This window comes from Quercus lobata, chromosome 6 (assembly GCF_001633185.2).
Source record: "Quercus lobata isolate SW786 chromosome 6, ValleyOak3.0 Primary Assembly, whole genome shotgun sequence".
Classification (NCBI taxonomy): domain Eukaryota; kingdom Viridiplantae; phylum Streptophyta; class Magnoliopsida; order Fagales; family Fagaceae; genus Quercus; species Quercus lobata.
The window spans coordinates 22,864,988-22,887,787 of record NC_044909.1 but is presented as its reverse complement, the minus strand read 5'-3'; the positions used below and the strand labels follow the sequence as shown (position 1 = coordinate 22,887,787).

At 36.5% G+C, this 22,800-nt stretch overlaps 1 protein-coding gene across 1 annotated transcript; it reads left to right on the top strand.

Moving 5' to 3' along the window:
* Window positions 1–2,362: 2,362 nt before the first annotated feature.
* LOC115950638 (protein PAM71-homolog, chloroplastic) lies at window positions 2,363–13,603 on the top strand. Its single transcript, XM_031067861.1, has 10 exons — window positions 2,363–2,697; window positions 3,267–3,426; window positions 4,407–4,590; window positions 6,537–6,584; window positions 10,767–10,863; window positions 12,119–12,282; window positions 12,415–12,480; window positions 12,853–12,903; window positions 13,002–13,106; window positions 13,191–13,603. The coding sequence occupies exons 1-10, from the start codon at window positions 2,574–2,576 to the stop codon at window positions 13,254–13,256; spliced, it is 1,065 nt and encodes a 354-aa protein (XP_030923721.1). The 5' UTR covers window positions 2,363–2,573; the 3' UTR covers window positions 13,257–13,603.
* Window positions 13,604–22,800: the final 9,197 nt, after the last annotated feature.

The following is a 22,800-nucleotide window of genomic DNA, read 5'->3' as shown; positions in this document are numbered from 1 at the left end:
AGATAAAATGAAATGAGTTTTTTTTTTTGGTAAGGGGGAGGGTAAAAGAGTTTGAACTTTAGAGTTTCAATTAAGAATTTATGAACATATAATCATTAGAATTCTTTTAATTACTCAATTTTATTTTTACAATTTAAATTTATATTGGATAAAAATGATATATCTTATGAGTTAAACTGAATTGTGTTAAATAGGTCAACTCGTCTTGACACGAATAATGAATTTAGGTCTTCTTGAGTTGAATGTAGGTTAAACATGTCAGCAAGAAATTGATCAGTTTATTAATCATGTCAAAGCATAAACCCACTTTAACACAACCCATTTATACTAAATATTAAGTCGCAAAATAGCCAAGAGCCTTGTATCTTAATTGGCACCTCCCCATGCACAAAGTGTTTACGGGATAAGGGGTTCGAGTTGTAGGGTCAGTAGTGTATTGTAAATATCTATAAAATAAAATAAAAAATAAAAAAAACTGCAAAATAACATGTCATAGTTTTGGGTCGTACACATATTATCATGCTTAATTTCGATGTATAAAAATTCCAACATCAAGAATTCACTTTTTTTTTTTTTTAAAAAAAAAATGGTTTTCAACAAATTTTTAAGGTGCAAGAAGCCAATTAGCATCAAAAGTTTTTATTGGTTTATATAGGTTAGTTTGGTTCTTAGTTTTGTTGTTGTTGTTGTTGTTTTTATTCTTTGTCTAGCCCTACTTTTGACTTTGTTTTCCCTTATTATTATTTTTTTATTGGACAAGGTTTCTCTTCAAGCTATTTTGGAGCAAAACTCTTCAAACCCCTCTTATATTTTTCACTTCTTATATTTTCTAGTTGTATATGAATTTTGAAAATCTAACTATTAAATTGCGAGTTTTTTATGTTTTTAACATGCATGTCAAATTTCGCTCAAATAAGATGCTATTTACTATTTGCTAATAAATTTATTTTTTATGCATAATTTTAAACCACAAAAATTTGAAATTTAAACATTTAATTGGAGACATAACTATTGATATTTGATTTTTTTTAAATTTTGCAAGCATGGAGGATATAATAAAAATATACAATCCAACAATTAGATTTTCAAAATTCACATCCAATAAAAAGATATGTGAGGAGTTTGGAGGATTTATTTCCAAATTATTTTGGAGAGAAACCTTTTCCTTATTTATTTTTTATTCAATAAAAGAAAAAATTTAGGAGTAATTACATTTTACCACTATAAACTATACCCTAAATTACACTTTACATTCTAAACTTTCAGAATGCACAATTAGTACCCTAAACTATAACCCGTATTACACATTACACATTGCCATCAATTTTGTCAATATCTTGGATGGAAAATCAAAGTTTATGGTGAAAAGTGTAATTGGGAGTATAGTTTAAGTCGGGAAAATGTAATTTCTCATTTGTTTTTAAGGAATTGATGATATGGTGCAAAGTGTAACCTGTGTTATAGTTTAGGGTGTTAATAGTGCATTTTGAAAGTTTATGATGCAGAGTGTAATTTGAGATATAGCTTTATGAATTGTCATGTGACTTGTATAATTTAAACCACATGACTTTTTTTAGTTAGTCATGTCACTTGTTTAAATAATATATGTGGATGGATAGCTTTATGAATCATCATATGACTTGTGTAATTTAAATCACATGAATTTTTTTAATTAGTCATGTGACTTGTTTAAATAATATATGTGGATAAATAGTTTTATGAATCGTCATGTAGAGGGCTAGTGGGGATTCCTACGAACCAGTTTAAAAGAAAACTTTTTCCTTAATAAAATGAGGTATGAAATAATTATTTTTTAGGGTGAAATAAAAAAATCCACCCTTGAAGTTTGGGCTAATGTCAGACACTACTTAGATTTTTTAAAAATCATAACTATCTATTGCTCTAATTTTGAAAAAAACTTGGGTATTTTCTAGCTGCCACGCAAACCTTGAATTTTTTTACCATTTTTATTTGAGAAATGTTATATCAACATTTTTTACAATAAATCATAGATGGCAGGTTGTTAGTTGTTATTATGGGTGGAAAAAAAAAATTTAAGTTTTAAATTCAAATTTGAACCAATAACAATTTATCACTTATAATTTATTGTAAAAATATTATGAAAATGTTATAGAAATAACACTACTCTTTTTTATTTTCGTTTTTAATCATGTCAAGGCCAAATTTTCCGCAAGTGGCATCCTCATCCAACCCCAGCCAGGCCCAGCATAGAGGACAAGCGCTAGGCAAAGCAAGAGTAGAACGGGCTGAAACTTGGGTTAAACTGGGTCCGAAACGCGGCCCAATTAAACCAATTTAATACGGCTGTGTACCTCATCCCCGGCATTTCATACGTGGCAACCTGCAAGTCCTACTCTACTCTAACTGGCAGTTCTGCTTCGATTTGCAAAACCCAAAACCCATAAAAAGCAAAACAGAAACAAAAACAAAAACATAACCAAAACCAAAAAAAAAAAAAAAAACAGTAACATAGTGATAGAGTCGAGGTTATGAAGTGTGTGGAGATGAAATTGTAAAAAAAGTTCAAGAATTTAAGAAAAAAAAAAAAAAGAATGAAGAGTTTGGTGCTTCATTCACCATTCATTTCAAGAGGGAAGAAACTTCCTTTGTTAACAGCTTTGGTTGACACTCTACCATGCTCCGCCACTATATCTAGAAAGACCATCTCGCCCCCGTGTAAGCTTTCCTCAAATTTTTCTTCATTTTTAGTTGAAAATTCTTTTATTTTATAAAATTTTTATTATACAGAATTAAGTTGCTCACTCCAAGGAAATACTTACTTCATATGGTTTAGTTTAGAATTAAATTTGGAACATGTGGAATTTGAGATGGCTAACTGGGTGTGTAGAATTTGAAGTTCTTTTGTGTTTTTGTTAAATTAGTTGGATTTTGGTGGAATTTGAGCTATCTGGGTTGGGAGAATTTTGAGTAAATTTGGGTATGAATCACCTCGGTTATGGTAAATTTAATTAGGTGGAGTAAATGAACTTGGGTTTGGTGTAGTCAGTTGGCATAGATTAGTCACGGTAGAAGTTGCTTGTTTAATTTAGATCAAATGGGTATTGGGTTCACTGCTAGATGATGCATATTTTGCTATAGTTGAGTTGATTATTCCATCTAGTGTTGTAACTTCTTCCAAATCTATGCCCTTACGTCTGTCTATCTATCACTCGACATAATTTTTGTTTGCCTTTATGGTTATATGGCATTTTTTTTTATTAACATATTCCCTGACTGATTGATAGTAAGATGTAGAGAGAAATCAAGGTTGAACTTGGAGTGTGGCAAATTCCGAGCCCAAGCATCAAATGTTAGTATTGGACCTGGAAGCTATGAAGGCCAGGGAGGAGAAGATGACCAGAAAGTCTTTGCCAGTGTTCCACCCAGTGACAGTTCATCTGAAATGTGAGTTATATAAGATTGGTTAATATTAAAGATGCTAGAAGATTGTAATTTTCAGTAACTGTTTTTCTAATTTTTTAGATGACATATTTCTTTCTTCTTCTTTTTTTTTTTTATAATTTTTTTTTTTTTTTTTTTTTTTTTTTCTAGATAAGTTTGAGATGATAGTGTTTTTATCTTAGAAACATGCCAGTATATAACTTTTGATGTGAAACTTAAACCAGAAGGAAAATGTGAAACTAATTCTGCACTCTACAATTTCTAGTGCATAAGGCTGTTATGAAAGTTTTGAGATGCATTTCTTTTGCGTAAGAATCAGTGAAACGATTTGCATGCTAGAATAGAATTAAGATTTTTAAGTTACCTTGCTTTACTATTTTTTTTTCCCGAAATGTTACAACTTCAATTCCAAAATGGGAAGCTAGTAACCTTCTGCAATTTGTAGTAGTTACTTTAATCCGTTTTTTTTTTAAATAAAATAAAAAAGTATTTGAACATTATTTGAACAAGTAGACAAACAGCTTTTCCAATGAGCTCCCCTTTAAGAGAAATATATCTTATGAATGTAATTAAAGGAAATATAAACAGCATAATATTTGGCCTCCACTCCCCCCCACCCCTTCTTTTTGTGGATCGAACATTTGCAAAGCATCAAGTGAAGTTCTAAATGTTGGGGCACCTCGTCACATTTAATAATGTTAGAGATCTGATTGTAGGTTTGCCCTGATAAAAATTTAATTGTAAGATTGAATTTAAAAAACCAAAATTTCTGTGTGATATTTAAAGACCCTTAATGGTTCAAACCTTGCTGATATATGTATATCATTTTCTATTTTGTTCAATGGTCTTATATTTCATCTATTTCAATGCATCTGAAATTTTGTTCAATGGTTTTATAGTTCATCTATTTCAACTGTCTATGGACCATAATAGTCAGCTTAACTCAGTCCATACTAATCTATATATCTTTCATGATTTGGCAGTGAGAAGCCTCCTAATCGAATGCCTTATCCTCTCTCAATAGCTCTTGTACTGTTTGGATGTGCTTTAGTGTTTTCACTGGTTAACTTTGTGAAGGGAGGACCTTCATCACTCTTAGCAGCAATTGCAAAGTCAGGCTTCACTGCTGCATTCACATTGATATTTGTGTCTGAAATTGGAGACAAGGTAAATAAAATAGCATAGAATAAATGACATGTCTTGTTACTGTTTTAGATTCATGCTACTTGGGAGCTAGTTCAATTTATGTAGGGTCTGGTTAATGTTTGCCCTTAGGGTTAACCATCCATTTAGGAAAGTTTTCATGGGAAATTGAAAAAGTTGTCAAAACAGTGAATTACTTTTTTATTTTTCCATAAAAAGTTTCCTAAAATGAATTACTAATATATGCCCTAAGGGCACACGTTAGTAAATCCCATTTATGTATGGCTATCAGTGCTCATGTCTTCTTATTTTCTGGTAAATAGATTCTATTAGATAATGCAATTCTAGAGAATAATTGGAAATCCCTTAATTCCACTTGTGAAGGATTTGGTTCATGATCAATTGAAACTATCATGTGTCTTTGCTACAAAAGAAGAAAAATGATATGCACTTGTAACTGCTTAAACTAAAATTCCCTATCATTCTTATATGTTGGGGGACCTCTCATCTCCTTGTCTTGCCCTCCCATTTTAATGTAAATTTTCTCCTTCTCTACTTTCTATTATTTCAACCCCGTTATAGATAGATGGCTTTTCTTTTTGGACTTAGGCATCAGGTTGCTATATGGAGATAAAAATACATATCTTAGGTTCTAAACAGTGTTAGTGGACCATGGGAATACTTCTTGAGCTTATAGATGTGTTGTGTAGAAACCTTGAGTGAGGAGTATACCTTCACATTTGCAAGTATGAGACCACATTGGATTTAGTCTATGAGGAAAAAGCAAACAAGTGAAAAGTGATTTCCCAAACATAAAAATGATAGATACCTTAAGGATTTGTGGAAGTCTCAACTGTTTTACCATACATATCTATGTCCTTGTCTTGTTGCAAGCTAGTGTATCTATTATTACCATTTTACATTCATGTTTTCAAAACATGGAAACGCGTAGTTGATCTCCTTTTGGTACCATTGTTGTTTGAGATTTTTTGTGATGAAGACCCAAGATAAACATAATAATCTTTGCAAAAACTGTCCAAGATCAAGTGATGGATGCGAGTGAGGGATAATGTCAAACTTGCATGGCCTACCTAATAGAACTTTTGAAAGAATGTAATGTTTTTTTTTTTTTTTTCAGTAAAATGCATGCTATTTGGCAAAATTTATTGTAGAATGGAGGGTGTATTATTATTATTGGGTAAAAAGGGAACATATTTTTTAAGCTCATCTACTGGCCCACAGTTTTTGTAAATGGTTTTTATAATATGTAAAATTCTTTTTTTTAAAAGAGGAGATAGTTCCATACTTATCCAAAAAAAAAAAAAAAAGAGAGGAGATAGTTCCATACTTATCCCAAAAAAAAAAAGAAAAAAGAGAGGAGATAGTTCCAATACACAGGAAGTGTATCAAAACTACTCCTGAAAAAAATTACAATTTGCAACTCAAAAGGTCTAAAAAATCTTAAAAAAAGGAGGAATGGATACTGCTTATAGCAGTCATCCGGTCATACAAAGATCTCAAAAAAAAAAAAAAAAAGTTTAATAACATGCTGGCCCATTTCGGGTCTTGTTCTTTACACAATTACCTAGGATGAGGCTGTGGAAAGTTTCATTAAATGGGTTGTTGATTCATAAACATGAATCCTGAAAATTTACAAAATAAGGGCGCCTTTATTTATTTGCTACTAATACTGAAGATGTTTTCTAAGTAGAAAGGTTTCTCCATTGAGTTGGCTTATTTAAGTAATCGGAATAATTTTTTTGTTTTGTTTGGCATACTAATGTATTTATATATCAGATTTTATTTTCTTGTCAATGACTTTATTTGACCGTATAATTTGACTGATTGGATCTAATTGTTATGGGATGGTATTATGCTTTGGAACTTAATAAGTTACTATTGAAGCTAGTTTCATGTAACGGATCAAAATTGTGCCTTCAACTTTTTTTTTCCTTTTCTCTATTAAACAGACATTCTTCATTGCTGCACTCTTGGCCATGCAATACAAGAAAGGACTGGTATGATTTCTCCCTCTCTGTCTGTCTCTCTCTCTCTCAGTGTCTGTATCTACAAACCCTTTATTGTATTGCATTCAAGCCTGTCTATAGAGTTGACATTCTTTCCCTGTTTAGTTATTAATTTTATTTTTTAATGAATGAGAAACTTCTATTGCAAGACAATAAACAATACAAGCAGCTTAAGCACACAAACAAGAATTTACAAATCAACCTGCCTGTTGGAAACAGTAAACCAATGGAAACTCAAGGATCAAAAATGGAGATTGGAAGTCTCCAAAAACAGCATAGCATCCTATCTAAAATGGAGTTTTTTTTTTTTTTTTTTTTTTTTTTCTCTCTACAAAATGATTATTGATAATGAACATCATTCATCACACTTGGAATGAATCTTTTCTGTTTGATTATTCTGCAAATCCTTCATTGTTTATCTTTTATCTATTTAAAATTTGATTTTGATGTATCTTGAATTGAAAAAAAGCTTGGATAGAAAGAGTTGCTGAACAAGGTGACAAGCATGAAACTTGTATGAAGAATTCTGAAAATTTTTGTTGCCAACCATTTGCTAGGGATATAGGAGATAAAAAGTTTTTTTTTTTTTTTAATTTTTAATTTTTTATAAATTTTTAGATATAATTTTTTTCTGGTAGAAGATAGAATGGGAAAACATGAAGATGCTCAAACCTTTTCTTTCTGAACGTTATCTTTTGTAGTAATTTCACACTTGTTTTTAATTCCCTTTTGATCTGTCTTCCTTAATAAATTTGTATCCACTTGAATGAATATGCACTTAGATTGCCAAAAAAAAAAAAAAAGAATATTGTGTAATTATCATTTAAAGTAATCCTAAACGTTATTTTGCACGGCCATTGGTTTAAGGTATATATAATCACAATTTCTGAGATGGGATGGAGTACTGTACAATTTGCTTCAAATTTTGTGTGGCAATGCCTTGGTCAGCATCTCACAACTTTTAAATAGTGGACTTGTATTGAGGAAAATTTGGTAGATACATCTACTTAAGTTTTCTTATCAATAAAACTTCTATTACCTATCAAAAAAAGAAAAGAAAAGTAGTGGGCTCATTTGGGATGCAATCCAGCTACCATCTGTGGGAGTGAAGACTAGAAAGTAGGGTGCCTTGATTTCATTGTGTTGCCATGGCAGAGCTCTCTCACCAAATTATTTGAGAGAGATAGAGAGAGAGAGAGCTATGAATGAAACATGCATGTGTGTGTACCCTTTGAAGCAAAATAATTTGAAAATTTTCCTCTGCCCATATGGCAAATACAGTGCATCAATCAGGTCCCTTCTGGTTTTAAATTGGCTTGCAATCATGTGGGATTGGCATGCCTTCTAATCAGTGAAATAGATCAATTTAGTAAATGTCAGATTTTCATAAGTGATTCATCTGACAAAATAAATATAATTAAAATGTCCTCCATGTATTTAGAAACTACATTGCATTCCCCTTCCCATATAGAAGGCTTGTCAATGTAACATGGTTGTAATCATGTGTGATTGTCATATTTCTTGATCAGGTGGAACTGAGTATTACTTCCCTAATCAACCCCATGTGTGCATGCATGCTATGAGAGAATAACAGAGAGAACTAGGTTTGGAGCCACTTCACCTAACCCAATTGCCAACTAGAAAGTCTTGTTATATTAAAGAAATATGTGGTTCATACCCAAGCAAAATGCTCTATTTGAGCTTCTATATAGCTTAAGATGATGCAGAGAATGCAACTATAATTAATGCTGATGGATTTTATTTGGTTTGTACCCATTTTTGGTTTCATTAATTGTAACCCTGGAGCCTCTACTTAAAAGCTCCATAAGAACATTGTGGGACATGTTGAATTTTTTATGAACAATATTACATTGGAATTTTTTCATAAAGCTTGGTGGTGATTCCAGAATAACTCTAGGTGGTGAAGCTTAGGGTTTGTTCATTTTTGAGTTTTAGTTCGGTGATGTTGGTTGAGGATTCAGTGGTGGTTTTCAGGGTTTTGGGCAGTGAGGGGGGGATTTGTGCCCATGGGATCATGATAGTTAAGTGGTGCTGATGGGCTGATGGCTTGATGGGTTTTGTCTGGGTGTGTTTTCGACTCTGTCATCAACTGTTGATGACAACAGTTTTTATTTATTTATTAAATTTTGGATGTTTTGGGTTGTTGTTGAGATGTGAATCTGATTAGCTTTGAGATTTGAATGGTGGTGCCTGTTGGCTGAGTCACAGTGGTTTGGTGATGGTGGCTTGACAGATTGTGGGTTATTGTAGTTAGTGGGCTTGTATGATTTGGTGGTGGTTAGGTGGTTGCTTAGGGAGTAGATACTGTGAACTAGATTGGGCTTTGCTCTTATACCAAGTTGATGCAGCACAAGTTCAAAAGAAATTGAGGGATGCAAATAGAACTAAAAAATTATTGGCCTTTTTAGCAGCTAGGTTTTGATAAGGAAAATAATTAAACCATAAACATAGTCCCACATGATCCTCAATTATAATAAAATTACATTAATAGCAAGCAATGTTAGGCTCATAGGCTAGTTTTTCAGGATCTTCTTAATCACTCTCCTGCCTTTATACATAAACAATGGGGGTTTTATTGGGGGCATTTGGCAGCAACATGACTAAAGCCTTGAAATTTAAAGTATTTGACTCAAGATTTCAAAGTGAGGGATTCACTAACCATCTGATTTTTCTTTTCATCTTTACTAGTTGACACATTACTCGTCTTGGGCTTGAATTATGGTGGAGCTATTGGTGGTGTACCACTCGAAGACTGAGGGCTACTCGAATGCTTAACAAGCTGTGATTTGCTTTCCATTTCGTAGTTCTGGACAAGGGTTTAGACCTTAGACATGGTCTAGTGTGATGACCTCACTGAGAATTAACTCTTTCCTGTGGTTGTCATTCAAGCCTCTTCTAAACCTACACAATGTCATTATCTCATTTTCGACCAGTTGCATTGCATCTTTGTTTTCCTCTAATTGGGTGATGTAGTTAGCCATGGGTCTATTACACTACCTTAGGTTATCCTACTAGTCTAGGAGGGTGCTTCCATAGGATGAAGGAAGATAACTTTTTAAATTTCTCTACTAGTCTAGGAAGGTGCTTCCATAGGATGAAGGAAGATGCTTCTTAAATTCCTCTACTAGTCTAGGAAGGTGCTTCCATAGGATGAAGGGAGATACTTCTTAAATTTCTCCATTTTTATCCAGTCTGTAAAGGTTGGTTCCTCCTAATGAGGATTTGTTTGATGCTTTCCCAAAAAATTTAGACTACCTATTGGCTTCATTTTTACAAATATAACTTTTTTGTCCTCGGATAAGTTGTACCACTCAAAGATGTCGTCCATCTAACACAACCAATTTGAAGGTCTAGGAAACCATAAAAAATGGGTGCCTCAACTTTTGTACATCCTATCACTCTCCTCGAAATTACTAGGCTCCCTAAAGTCATTATAGTTTTGAAGATCTAGCTTATGAAGGTTACCTTGAATGGGATACTGCACCTTCTCACCCCTTGTTATTGCTTCTCATGTATGGGTCTTCGCCCTCATTCCTGTTTTCAAGGGAAGCCTTTACGGACTTTTTTTTGTGTGATAAGTAAGCCTTTGCGGACTTCTATAGGGTGGATAGGTCTTGGAGGGTTTTAATCGTGGTTTCTAAGGTTTTATTCCATGGTGGGCTGGGACTCAAAACTAGACTGTGATTCAGAAGTAGACTGAGATGTAGTCTTGGAGCTTTTAATGGGTCAACCAAATATTAATAAGTTTCATAAGAATGGTAAATCAAATGAAACAAGTCAAATTTCAAACTTTTCCTCTGCTGAGGAAAATTTCTAAGTGGTGCTCTCATCATTTTATACTTCCTATTTAGTCTAGCTCATGGGCAAATGTAGTAGTTTAAATTTTCTTAGAAAATAATATTCCTGTTATTAATTTATGCCAATATCTTAATTCCTTGATTATTGCTTGGAATGGCTGCATTTGTGTAATGCATAAATGTTGTGATATTCATGCGCCCTAATACTAAACATTCAATGTATTACCCTTGAAACAAGTTCTGAGATCAAATAAATGTTTATTATACTGCAGATGCCATTTAATAATGTCCACAAACTGATTTTGCAACAAATTTGAGAGTTAGTTTTTCTCACATGTATTTAATCATTGATCAGGTTTTGTTGGGGTCAATGGGTGCTCTTGGACTTATGTCTATCCTATCAGTTGTAATTGGACGGATATTTCATTCTGTGCCTGCTCAATTTCAGACCAGTAAGTTTTATTTATCGGCATCTGTCATCTTGATCAAGTTTGCTTACATGCATAATATTTCTAAACAGCTAACAATATGAGCATATAGGCCATCAAATTGTATTCCTAACACATATTGTTTTCTTAAACATACAATAAAAAACATGTGAATGTGTTGATTTTTCATCAAATCACACTATTGATTTTTATAGTCTCTGAACTCAACTCAAGTCAGCTTGACAGACAACAAAGCTTTATATAAATTTTTTGGTGTAAGCTATATAAGACCCCAAGTTTATGCAGTTTGCTTCATCTTGCACTATATCTTTATTAGACCATTGTTTCTTCATGTCCTCAACAGATTATGGTATCTCTTGTCCATGTGAAATTTTCTTGAATTTTCTCTCCAGGATGGTGCAATTGTTGTCCCTGTTGTACATTAGTTCCTATCATTCCCTCCAGTCACACATTGCCAATTAAGGAATAATTGTATCCCTTTCAATTAATACCTAGAAAGATCTTGTTTAAAATGACAGTGATATTCATAAAAAAAATTCAAATTGCAGCTGAATATTTACAAAAGTAGCTGGCATTTTTTGATACAGAATCTCATTTTAAGAAATAATTGATTTGGAAAGTCCTAGACTTGCATGAATAAGAGGCCCCTTTAAGCTACACGTGTCAATTTAGAAATGTCTCATATAGTCATATCTGTCAGTGCATTGGCCCCAAACACCCCTACACTACTGTTGTTATCTATTATAGATGTAAGTATCTAGGTGGATTTATCTTTTTCTTTATTTATGAATAGAATAATAGATTCTAGATCAATGACACAAGTTTGTTTGATAATGTATATATATCTGAATTGATTAAACCAGAAAATAAATGTCCAGTCACTAACCAAAATGGACCTAGATGTCTCCTCTTTATGAATGTTTGCTGTTTTGGTCCTTCTGGACATGCTACTATGTCATTGGGAGAGATATTGGACGAACCGGTTTCTAGGTGACTACAAATGATTCGTTTCCAGTTTCAATACTGGACAACTTCCTCTGTAGTTAAGTCTTCATAGTGGAAGAGCTTCACTTGCATATCCACCAAGAGGAAGTTTAAATGTTTTTTGTTTATATTTGAAATTGTTTTTTACAGTATTTTTATACATCAAATTGCTCATCCTTGAATTCCCTTCTTTCAAATATAATATTTTTGTCCTGATGGACTGCCTATCAGTCATTTTTCACATGAAAATTTCATTCTGTTGTCATCCAAACAGCATTGCCAATTGGAGAATATGCAGCTGTAACTCTTTTATTGTTCTTCGGTCTTAAATCCATAAAAGACGCATGGGACCTTCCAACAAATGCAGTTAAAAGTGGTGACAAGAGTAGCCATGAACTTGATGAGTATGTTGAAGCTGAGGAGCTTGTCAAAGAGAAGGTAATCCTATAATTTCAAAACCTGCCTATGATGGAGCTTAAGTTCTGGTTTCATTTCTTTCCCAATCATTTTGGCAGACCATGTGTTGTCAGATTATTCAAATTGATGATATTGATATTTTTTCTGTCTCAGGTGTCAAAACGGCTCTCGAATCCATTTGAAATTGTCTGGAAGTCCTTCAGCCTTGTTTTCTTTGCTGTAAGCATTTTTGTCCTTATCTGCAGTCACTTTTTATGTAGTGTAGGAGATGTTTTCTTGGATTTTAATTATTTTTTAGTAATGGGAAAACATAGGAAACTTAATTGATTAGTCACTGTTCATATTGTGCGGTTCCCAACCTTTAGCATCACATCATTGCAAAAGTTGCTGTCGTTTCACCTGGAACCTAGCATTGCCTCATCACATTTTATGTTCACTTTTTAGTTTTTTTGGTAAAATGGCAGCAGCCCTTGGTAACTTGATGTACACAGAGATTGTAGAAAAATAATAAACTTTATATCTGGGTGTATCAAGTGTTACCAGTTTTACTTCAAGCACACATTACAAATTGTGTCTTCTGATTGCTTCTAGGAATGGGGAGATCGCTCAATGCTTGCAACAATTGCTCTTGGTGCTGCACAGGTATGATTTTTGAAATTTCCAAAAAAAAGTATCACCTTGATATTTTACAAAATATAAATCATAGCTTGCTTCCTTTCCTCTTCCCCCCTCTTCTACAGTCCCCATGGGGTGTGGCAAGTGGAGCCATTGCTGGACACCTAGTTGCTACATCTATAGCTATTCTAGGAGGAGCTTTTCTTGCCAACTACATTTCTGAAAAACTGGTAAGTGCTATTACAGTATTACTTGCTATTAAGAACTAGAAATTGCATTTTGATTTCTTTGCAACTCACTCAATCCTCAATCAGGTTGGCTATTTGGGGGGAGCGCTGTTCCTAGTTTTTGCCATGGCCACACTTTTTGGAGTTTTCTGATGAAGTCTTCTACGTCCATGAGAGAGAGAGAGAGAGAGAGAGAGAGAGAGAGAGAGAGCATTGTTTGCACAACTACAATAAAACACTGCCACACACAAAGACCAAACAATGAATCAATAGCGAAAGAGGTAGAATAAGGAATCCAACATTTAACTGTTGGGGCTGTGTATGAGAGGCATATATCATACTTCACGAGGCTCAATATTGATCTCTTGTAGTTGTGCCTGTTGTTGTAATAGAGGTATTTGTAAGATAGTTAGATCTTTAGAATGATATCAGAAAGAAGTTTTTGTACCTGAATATTTTCAAAAAATCTAATGAGTGAGTGGCCATTGTTTCTTACATTCTCTTTTGTGGTATGATTACTCATAAATCTCTGAACATCTGGATGTTAATAGTGTTTTCGTGTCTCTTGTTTAGAATGTGTGGAAACATGTTTAGGCCATGGCATCACTACTTTGGAACTTGAGAAGAAGATTGTTTTTCTTGATCAGTATTCAAGTGGTGTAGAAACACTTTCTTTAGTCTCCCACTTCTGTATTCAAAGTTAAACGAATGACAGTAAGAAAATTGGGAGGTTCAATTCTAGAATCACAATTTTTTTTTTACCATAGTATTAAAATATTTTCCAATTACCCTAATGTAGTAAAAAAAAATCGCAGTACTAAAATATTTTCCTATTACCCTAGTGTAGTCAAGAAAAATAATTATCCTATATATGCATATCATAACATCTCCTAACCAATGTGTCAAATTTTATTGGATTATTTTTTTTCTTTTGGAAATGAAAGCTAAGATGGAAGGGAAGGGATACATGTTGGTACCTTTATGCTATTTAAGAATAAAAACTTAATAGGGTCTCTTTAAAAAATTAAGACATATATAGAACTTCTTTTTTTTTTTAAAACAATCAGGTTTATTATGAGACCTTTAATACTTTTATGCTTTTTAAAAAATGATTCATATTCTAGAAAACTTTAAAGTCAAAACAAACACCAGACATGAGAAAAAAAAATTTATAACCTATATTAACATTATTTTTTCTATTTAACCATTTTTAAAAATAATTTTGTCACGCCCCGAACCCAGCTATAAAGATAGGCACATGACAACGGCCGCACACTTATAAACACCCTATAAGTGTGCAAGGCCTTCTTAGCAACTAAAAATTATCCTAAAAAATTACATCAAATAAATCCAAAATATCTCAACAATTTCTTTATGAATAAATCTCCAATAATTCGAAAGGAACAAAATCCAAACCTAATGTACATAATGCCAATGCCAATTGGCCAATAGAAATAAGACTATTACAAGATCATCTAATCCCAATATCACTAAGCTTCTTTTCCTGGTCACAACACAACAGCAAAACTCCCAAAACTTGTTATTCCTCACGATCTAAAACTAGAGGAGAAAAAAGGGTGAGTTAACAACTCAATAAGTAACTAAAGTCCTAATAAGTTCTATCAAGCAAATAGATTTGCTGCTCACAACACAACAACAAAACTCCCAAAACTTGTTATTCTTCACAATCTGAAACTATAAGGGAAAAAGGGGTGAGTTGACAACTCAATAAGTAACTAAAGTCCTAATAAGTTCTATCAAGCGAATAGATTTGTAAAATAATAAGTTGTACATAGATCGAATATTTTAATCTTACAAATATATCATAGATGGATTAGAAAATAATCAGTTTTCTATATATCAAAAGTTGTAATTTACAATAGGTTCCAAAAACAGATAAGCAGTTTCAAGAACTCAAAACAGTTCAAATACTCAAATATAATGCATATTCTTAACAATCTTTTATGACTATGGTCACGCTATATCCCCGTGACTAGGCATTAGATTCAGATGAAACTAGTTCCGCGCTAATGTATATCTCCTGTTAGCTAGGTCTAGAAACACGATAGGCTCGTGATGCCCTAGATAGAACTAGTTTCGGTACCAATGAATAACCCTTATTGGCTGGGTATCAGAGTCAAAAAATAGTCATATTGTCCAAAATCATATATTTCAAATCAAAGTTCAAACAAAAATATATCTCATTTAAATACATACACACACACGCATGCGCGCGCGCACACACACACACACACACACACACACACACACACACACATATATAATCATATATTTAGTAATCAAATATATTTGTGATAATTCTTTATTCTTTACTTTAAATCAATGTAGCTAAAACAATTAAAATAAAATTGTAACAATTGTAAACAATTTTCAGTAGTTAAAATACAGTAGTATAAGCAAAATAAAACCAATTAGGATAAGATTACTTATCTCAACTAGCTCACCACAAAAAAACTTCTCCCTAACACTTCCTCTAAAATCCTTAATTATTACCTAAAACAATTTTACAGGCACCATTTACTCAATAATCAAATAATTTAAGAAAAACTTATAATAGTACCCGGCTAAAAGAGAAACTACTAAAAATATCCAATAATTTCTCATTATTAACTCTTCTCATAAGAACAAAAATAGCATCCTAGGGGACTTATCCCATATTTTAGAACCATCATTAATTTATATAATATAAATTATGTCTCCTTCCCAAGCACATTATGTGCAACCCTATGCCAAAATACTTACTGAAATTGAAGTCTGTTGTTTGGAAAAATATCCTGCAACAGATGTACAATTAAATAAACAGTTGACATCAATTCATTTCAATACAATTAAAGTAATGCTAGGATCACCATAACCCATAGTTATCATAACTGTACAAAACATCAACTTGAGCAATGGTCATGTTAGAAATATATAAGACATATTAACTCAATGTAATAGGCCCAAGCCCACTCCTTCTTGTACTAGTAGTCTAGGGTTTAGTCGCCTATATATACTCATGTTAGGGTTCTGTATGGTGTACGGCCTCAGGCCCAATGGGCCTCAGCCCAAACATTTTCAAGAATCGAAGTTAAGCCCAAACCTCATAGTAAGTCCATATCGGTTTTGAGTGCGTGATAGATAAGCCCATGTCCGGCCGTTTACGATCTGTTTGGGATTGCGTATGCCTAGAATGACATACCTCCCCTGTGGCTCAGTATTGCCTTAGGGAGTATCGTTGCCGGGCGATCTTTTGGAGGCAGAAATCAGTTCCAAAGCCACTACCACCATTTCCAACGAGATATATTCCATGTCAGGAATAATCACATCGGACCCCACCTACACAAATGAGACCAGAATGCAATCATGAAACCCCCACAAACCTCAAGCTATAAATAGAAGAATTGAGTAAAGAAAGGGGGTTAGGAACTCTAGAAAAGAAAGTGAAAGTTCAAATAGTGTATAAAACACCCTTGAATGTTTAGACCCCCAATTACAAAATAACCAATTCAAGCTTTATAACAAATAACTAGTGTGCGGAAAATGAACAAAATCTGTAAACAGAATTGATAAACAATCTAAGCCAATTAAAATCACAACTACAACAGATAATAAAAGGCAAAGATAAAAGGGAAGGAAGATGCAAACACAAAGACAACACACGATGTGTTATCGAAGAGGAAACCGAAGCCCTTGGTGTAAAACCTCTCCGCCGCCGTCCAAGCGATAAGTAATCCACTAGAAAATGTAGTTGGGATACATAAACAATAATAGACCCTCCAAGCCTAATCTACCCAGTGTACCTAAGCCTTCTAAACTTCTTGCTCCAACGAGGTTGTGCCGAACTTATTTCTTTTCTAGCTTTCCGGATTCCGTTACTTGACCATAACATCAACCAATGTAGATTGGTTCCTTCCTAACCACTTCCCAGAACACCTAACAGCCCTCTCACAGTAATGGATATGGTGAGAAAAGGTTTTTGTAAAAAGACCTCTCAAGGGTTTAACAATGGAGAGGAAAAGAGTTGAGAAATTTGAAGAGTCTCTTATGTTAAGATTGTGGATGAATCAATCTTGTTTTACTCTAAGGTTTCTCTCTCAAAATTCTCTCTGGAAGCTCTCTTTCTTTTGTGGGTATAAGGGGTATTTATACTGAGGTGAGAATGGAATGTGAAGAGTCAGGTTTTTCAAAACAGGGCTGGCTCGCGGCTTGGCCTTGCGACTTGACTGAGTCGCGAGATCCAGCCGCAAGATAACAGAATGGCCAGTTGTCCTATTTTGTCCTGTAGTACTCCAGCTAGCATGACGCTTCAACTTCTGGCATGCTTGGCACGTGTGCTGCTTCTGGCAGCTTGAAGCCACGAGTCACCCGCGAGATCCAGTTGCGAGTCTCTATTTTCTTGCACACTCTTGAGCATTTCAACACTCTATCTCACTCACTACCCTTACAACAATCCCACCTAAATACAGAGTTACTAAATGCTGAAATACAAGCAAATTTAGCATGGAATAAAGCCAACAAGATGGTTGATTAAATTCAACCTTACAGAAAGGAAGAAAAGAGAGAGAAAGAAAGCGAATTAGGAGAGCTAGGGAAGAGAGTAGCACGGAGAGGAAAGCAAGGGCGTTTACTAGGGTTACGGGAAGTTAAAGTGTCACTCAGAGTAGAACTACCCTTAGTAGGAAACACTAGACCCACTCTATAAGTAAATTGTGAGCCCAATTCTAGGCCTTGTCCCTGAGCTAGAGGTTGGGTGCCTACAATTGGCGCTATCCATGGAAATCTCCTACGTAGCTGTGGTTCTGCTGAGACTCTTACGGGGAAAATGTCCAAAGGTCAATTAGGGAGCTATGCTGAAAATGGTTCTGGGAGATCTTTTTGAGGATCTACTTGGCGGGAAAGGAGGCAGAAGAGACGCGAAGATAAAGAGTATGAATAGGAGGAAAGGCAATCTGGCCTCGGAGAAAGGTTATTTCAAACGCACCGAGCATTGTCAGGCACTTCGGGGTGTGAGCGTTTTGATAGGAGGGATGAGGAACTCGAACACTTGCGTAAATTGGTAAGGGATTTGGAGTTGGAGGCAAGAGGTAGACGTTGCAGAAGAGATTGCGAAGAGCGAGCAGAGGGATTTGCTAGTGTGGGAGGGGCTATGGAGAAACTTCCCACCAGTCCGGTTTCCATCGACACTAGGATCGATCTTGGGAGTATGCGGACTGGGACTCAATCTGCCTGGAGGGGTGATGACCCCAGAATGCTGCCATGGATGCCATGAGCTGAGCATTGCGAAGAGCTGCTCGATCACCATTCTCAGGAGACATAGAACAGGCACCGATGCCGAGTAGATTTACTAGACCCCCATTTAGCTTTTATGACAGGAAAACGGATCCGGTAAAACATGTAAGCCATTATATCCAGATGATGTCCTTGCACACTCATAATGATGCACTAATGTGTAAGGTATTTCCTTCGAGCCTCGGGCCCACCGCTTCGAGGTGGTTCAATGGATTGAGGAAAGGTTCGATTCATAGTTTTGCCGAGCTGATTCAGAAGTTTGGTGTCCAATTTATGACCTGCAGCTAGGTGCCACAACTGGTGGACGCGTTGCTATCTATGAAGATGGAAGCTGGGAAACCCTTCGTAGCTACACTAGCCGGTACAGGGAACTATATAACGAGATCGGTTAGGGTAATGAAAAAATCGCAATGAGCACCTTTCGATTAGGATTTCCCAAGGATTCTGAGCTGCAAGACTCATTGACCAGGAGGCCTCCTAAGGATATGAGGCAGTTGATGAGACGTATCGAAGAGTATAAAATATTGGAGGATGATCGGCAGCAGAATAAAGGCAAGGCTCTGGTCACGAGTCAGCCTCGGTAAGGGGGTTTTCAGTCAAGGCCCCGAAAGGACTTGAGAATCCAGGAACTGAGCGCACAGGTAGGGGAAGTGAACGTGACGTTCAAGGAGTTGGTGCACAGGATTGTGGATCGAATTACGAACGAGCCATACTTTCTGTGGCCAAACAAGATGAGGGTGACATGTCGAGAAGAAATCAGAATTTGTACTACACTTATTATAGAGATAAGGGGCATACCACTGAACAATATAGGGTGTTAAAAGATCATTTAGAGTAGTTGGTAAATGCGGGGTATTTGAAAGAATTTGTGGTGGACTTAAGAAATCAAGAAGCTGGGCAGGGTATCCGACCTCGGGGGAATCCTCTCCCGCCTTTATTGGGAGTGCTAGAGGTCATCCATGCAACTTCAAGGGGTACCCTGGTGACCAAGAAGAGAGGGGTATTGGTCGTGGTTCCCGTAGAGAGTTGTCTGGATAAGTAACCCTCCAAGAAGAAGTTGAAGTTCACTCAGGAGCCCATTGCCTTCAGTGATGACGACCTAGAAGGGACGATCCAGCCGCACGACAATGCTTTGGTGGTCACAGCTCGGATAAATGGTTTTATAGTGAAAAGGGTATTGATAGATCAGGAGAGTGGTGCTGAAGTGATGTATCTCGACTTGTTTAGGGGGCTTGTCTTGAAGAAAGAGGATCTCTTTAAGTACGACACACCCTTGGTGGGGTTTGATGGTCAGATGGTGATCCTGAAGGGGTAGATTTCCCTCCCTATAAATATGGAAGGCAAGGAAGTAATGGTGACGTTTATAGTAGTTGCTTCATTTTCTCTGTATACGGCGATTCTTCGAAGGCCATGGATCCACGCAATGGGGGTAGTTCCATCTACCCTGCACGTTAAGGTCAAGTTCTGCACTGAGCATGGTACTGCCATAGTAAGAGGAAACCAGCAAGTGGCCAAGCAATGCTTGGTGGCCATTGTTAACCAGGAGATGAAGTAAAAGGAATCAACTGAGGGGGTTCCCTTATAGCAATTAAAGGAACCCCAACCGATTGGGGGCTAGCTACTCCGGAGACTTAATAATGGTGAAGATACTGCCAGACAAGGATAGAAGTTTTCAGATAGGAGTAGGCATGAAGGACGAGGATAGTGTGGAGATGTTGTTATTACTGATACAGAACGTCGATGTGTTTGCCTGAAGCCTATATGAAGTGCTTAGGTTGGACCCTGAATTTATAGTTCATAAACTTAATGTAGACCTGTTATTTCCTCCTAGGAAGCAGAAGTTGAGGAGATTGACCAAGGAGCACGTCAAGGCAATCAAGATGGAAGTCCAGAAGTTGAGAGAAGCAGGGGCGAAAAGGGAGGTTTTCATTCTGAAATGACTTGCAAATATTGTGGTAATGAAAAAGAAGAACGAGAAGTGGAGGGTTTGTGTAGATTTTACTGATTTGAACTGGGCATGTCCGAAAAACCCCTTCCCTATGTTGAAGATTGATCAGCTGGTAAATGCTACATACGGGCACCTGAGGATGAGTTTTCTAGATACTTTTCAGGGTTATCACCAAATTGCCTTGGCTGCCGAGGATCAGGAGAAGACAACGTTCATTTCCCCTAATGCCAATTACCACTATATCGTGATGCCATTTGGCCTGAAGAATGCTGGAGCCACTTATGACAAGGATGTTCAAGGATATGATTGGGTGTACGGTGGAAATATATATTGACGACATGATGGTTAAAAGCAAACAAGAGAAAGGGCACGTCAGTGATCTCGAGGAAGTTTTCGAAGTGCTCCAGTGGCACAAGCTGCGCCTTAATGCTAACAAGTGCGTTTTTGGAGTGGAGACTGGCAAGTTCCTTGGGTATATGATCACTTACCATGGAATAGAGGTCGATCATGATCAGATTAAAGCTATGGAGAGCCTCAAGCCACTAGGTAATCCGAAGGAAGTCTAAGTGCTGACTGGCATGCTAGCCACCCTAAATCGGTTTATTTCAAAGTTTGTAGACCGATACCATCCATTTTACCAACTTCTAAAAAAATGGAAGGGATTCCAATGGAATGAAAAATGTGAAAGGGCTTTTCAGGATTTGAAAGATTATTTGGTACGGGCACCTGTGTTGTCAGCCCTAGAGCCCGTTGAGAATTTATTTATGTATCTTTCGGTATCCGAGCATGCCGTGAGTGTCATAAGACTAAGGGATCAAGGTGTGTAACAACCCATATACTATGTTATCAAAACTTTGGACGATGCCGAGACGAGGTATTTGCCCCTAGCGAAATTGGTGTTAGCACTAGTACATGCTACCAGGAAGTTGCCCCATTACTTTCAAGCCCATACCATTTATGTATTGACTGAGTATCCCTTACAGTCATTATTAAAGAGGTCTGATTTCACGGGTACGATAGCCAAGTGGGGGACTCAATTGGGCTCTTTTGACATTAGGTACAGACCTAGGAATTTGGTGAAGGGTCAGGTTCTCATAGATTTTGTTGCAGAGTTTTCTCCGAGGAAGGAAATGGAGGTGGTTTGTCATGTGGAGGTTCACCCGTGGAAGGTATTTGTGGACAGTGCATCTAGTGCAACGGGGGCTCGAGCTGGAATTGTCATCATTACCTCGAAAGGAATAAGATTGGAACATTCTTTTAGGTTGGGGTTTAGAGCTTCCAACAACGAAGCCGAGTATGAAGCCTTGCTTGCCGGATTGAGAGCTGTTTTGGATTTGGGTGCTCGGGAAGTTAAGGTTTACTCGAATTCCCAGTTGGTGGTTAATCAAGTGCAGAGTAGTTTTGAAGCTAGGGACTCCTGAATGATGGAGTACTTGCGGTTGATAAGGTAGATTATGAACCAGTTTCTGAAGGCAAAGGTGGTTCAAGTGGCCAGGGGGCAGAACCGGCATGTTGACTCTCTGGCCAATTTGGCGTCATCACTAACTGAAGAGGTACCTTAGTTAATCAAGGTGGAGCTAGTGGCGGAATCGAGTATTAACGCAGGGGTAGGTGTTTCAGTGGCAACAATGTTCAAGTTGTGCTGGATGGATCCAAACATTGACTTTTTGGTCGAGGATCAAGTGCCAGATGATGAAAATGAAGCAGGTAAGGTGCATAGGGTAGCTACTCGATACTAGTTACCAACAGACCGTAAGCTGTACCGAAGGTCTTTTGGGGGGCCGTATCTTCAGTGCTTGCGCCCTAATAAAGTTGATAAGCTCTTGACCTAACTCCACGAGGGGGTGTACGGTAGTCATGTTGAAGGACGTTCATAATCACACCAAGCAATGACCTAGGGATTTTGGTGGCCACAAATGCAGAAGGATGCTGTTGAGTATGTGCGGAAGTGCGAGCAGTGTCAAAAGCACACCCTGTTGATCCATCAACCAGCAGGAAGTTTGAATCCTATCAGTAGCCCATGGCCCTTTGTGCAGTGGGGGCTAGACATTATTGGTCCATTCCCCCGAGCTACAGGAAATCGCAGGTTTGTTCTAGTGGGCGGAGGTTGAGGCATTGGCTAATATCCAGGACGTAGATGTCAAGAAGTTTGTCCCTATCGAGAATGATGAATTAATGGTGAAGTAGCTGGACCTGTTCGAAGAATGTTGGGAATCGGCAACCATACAGCTAGCTGAGTATCAACAAAAGCTTGCTTGGTGGTACAACAGGGATGTGAAGAGGAGGGAATTTAGTGTTGGGGACTTGGTGCTACGGAAAGTAGTAGGAAACGCAAGGGACGTCAGTGCAGGAAAGTTAGCCCCGACCTGGGTTGGGCCGTACAGAGTTACTGCCATTGTTGGAGCAAGAGCATACTATCTGGACGATTTGCATGCAAGACCACTTCCCTAACCATGG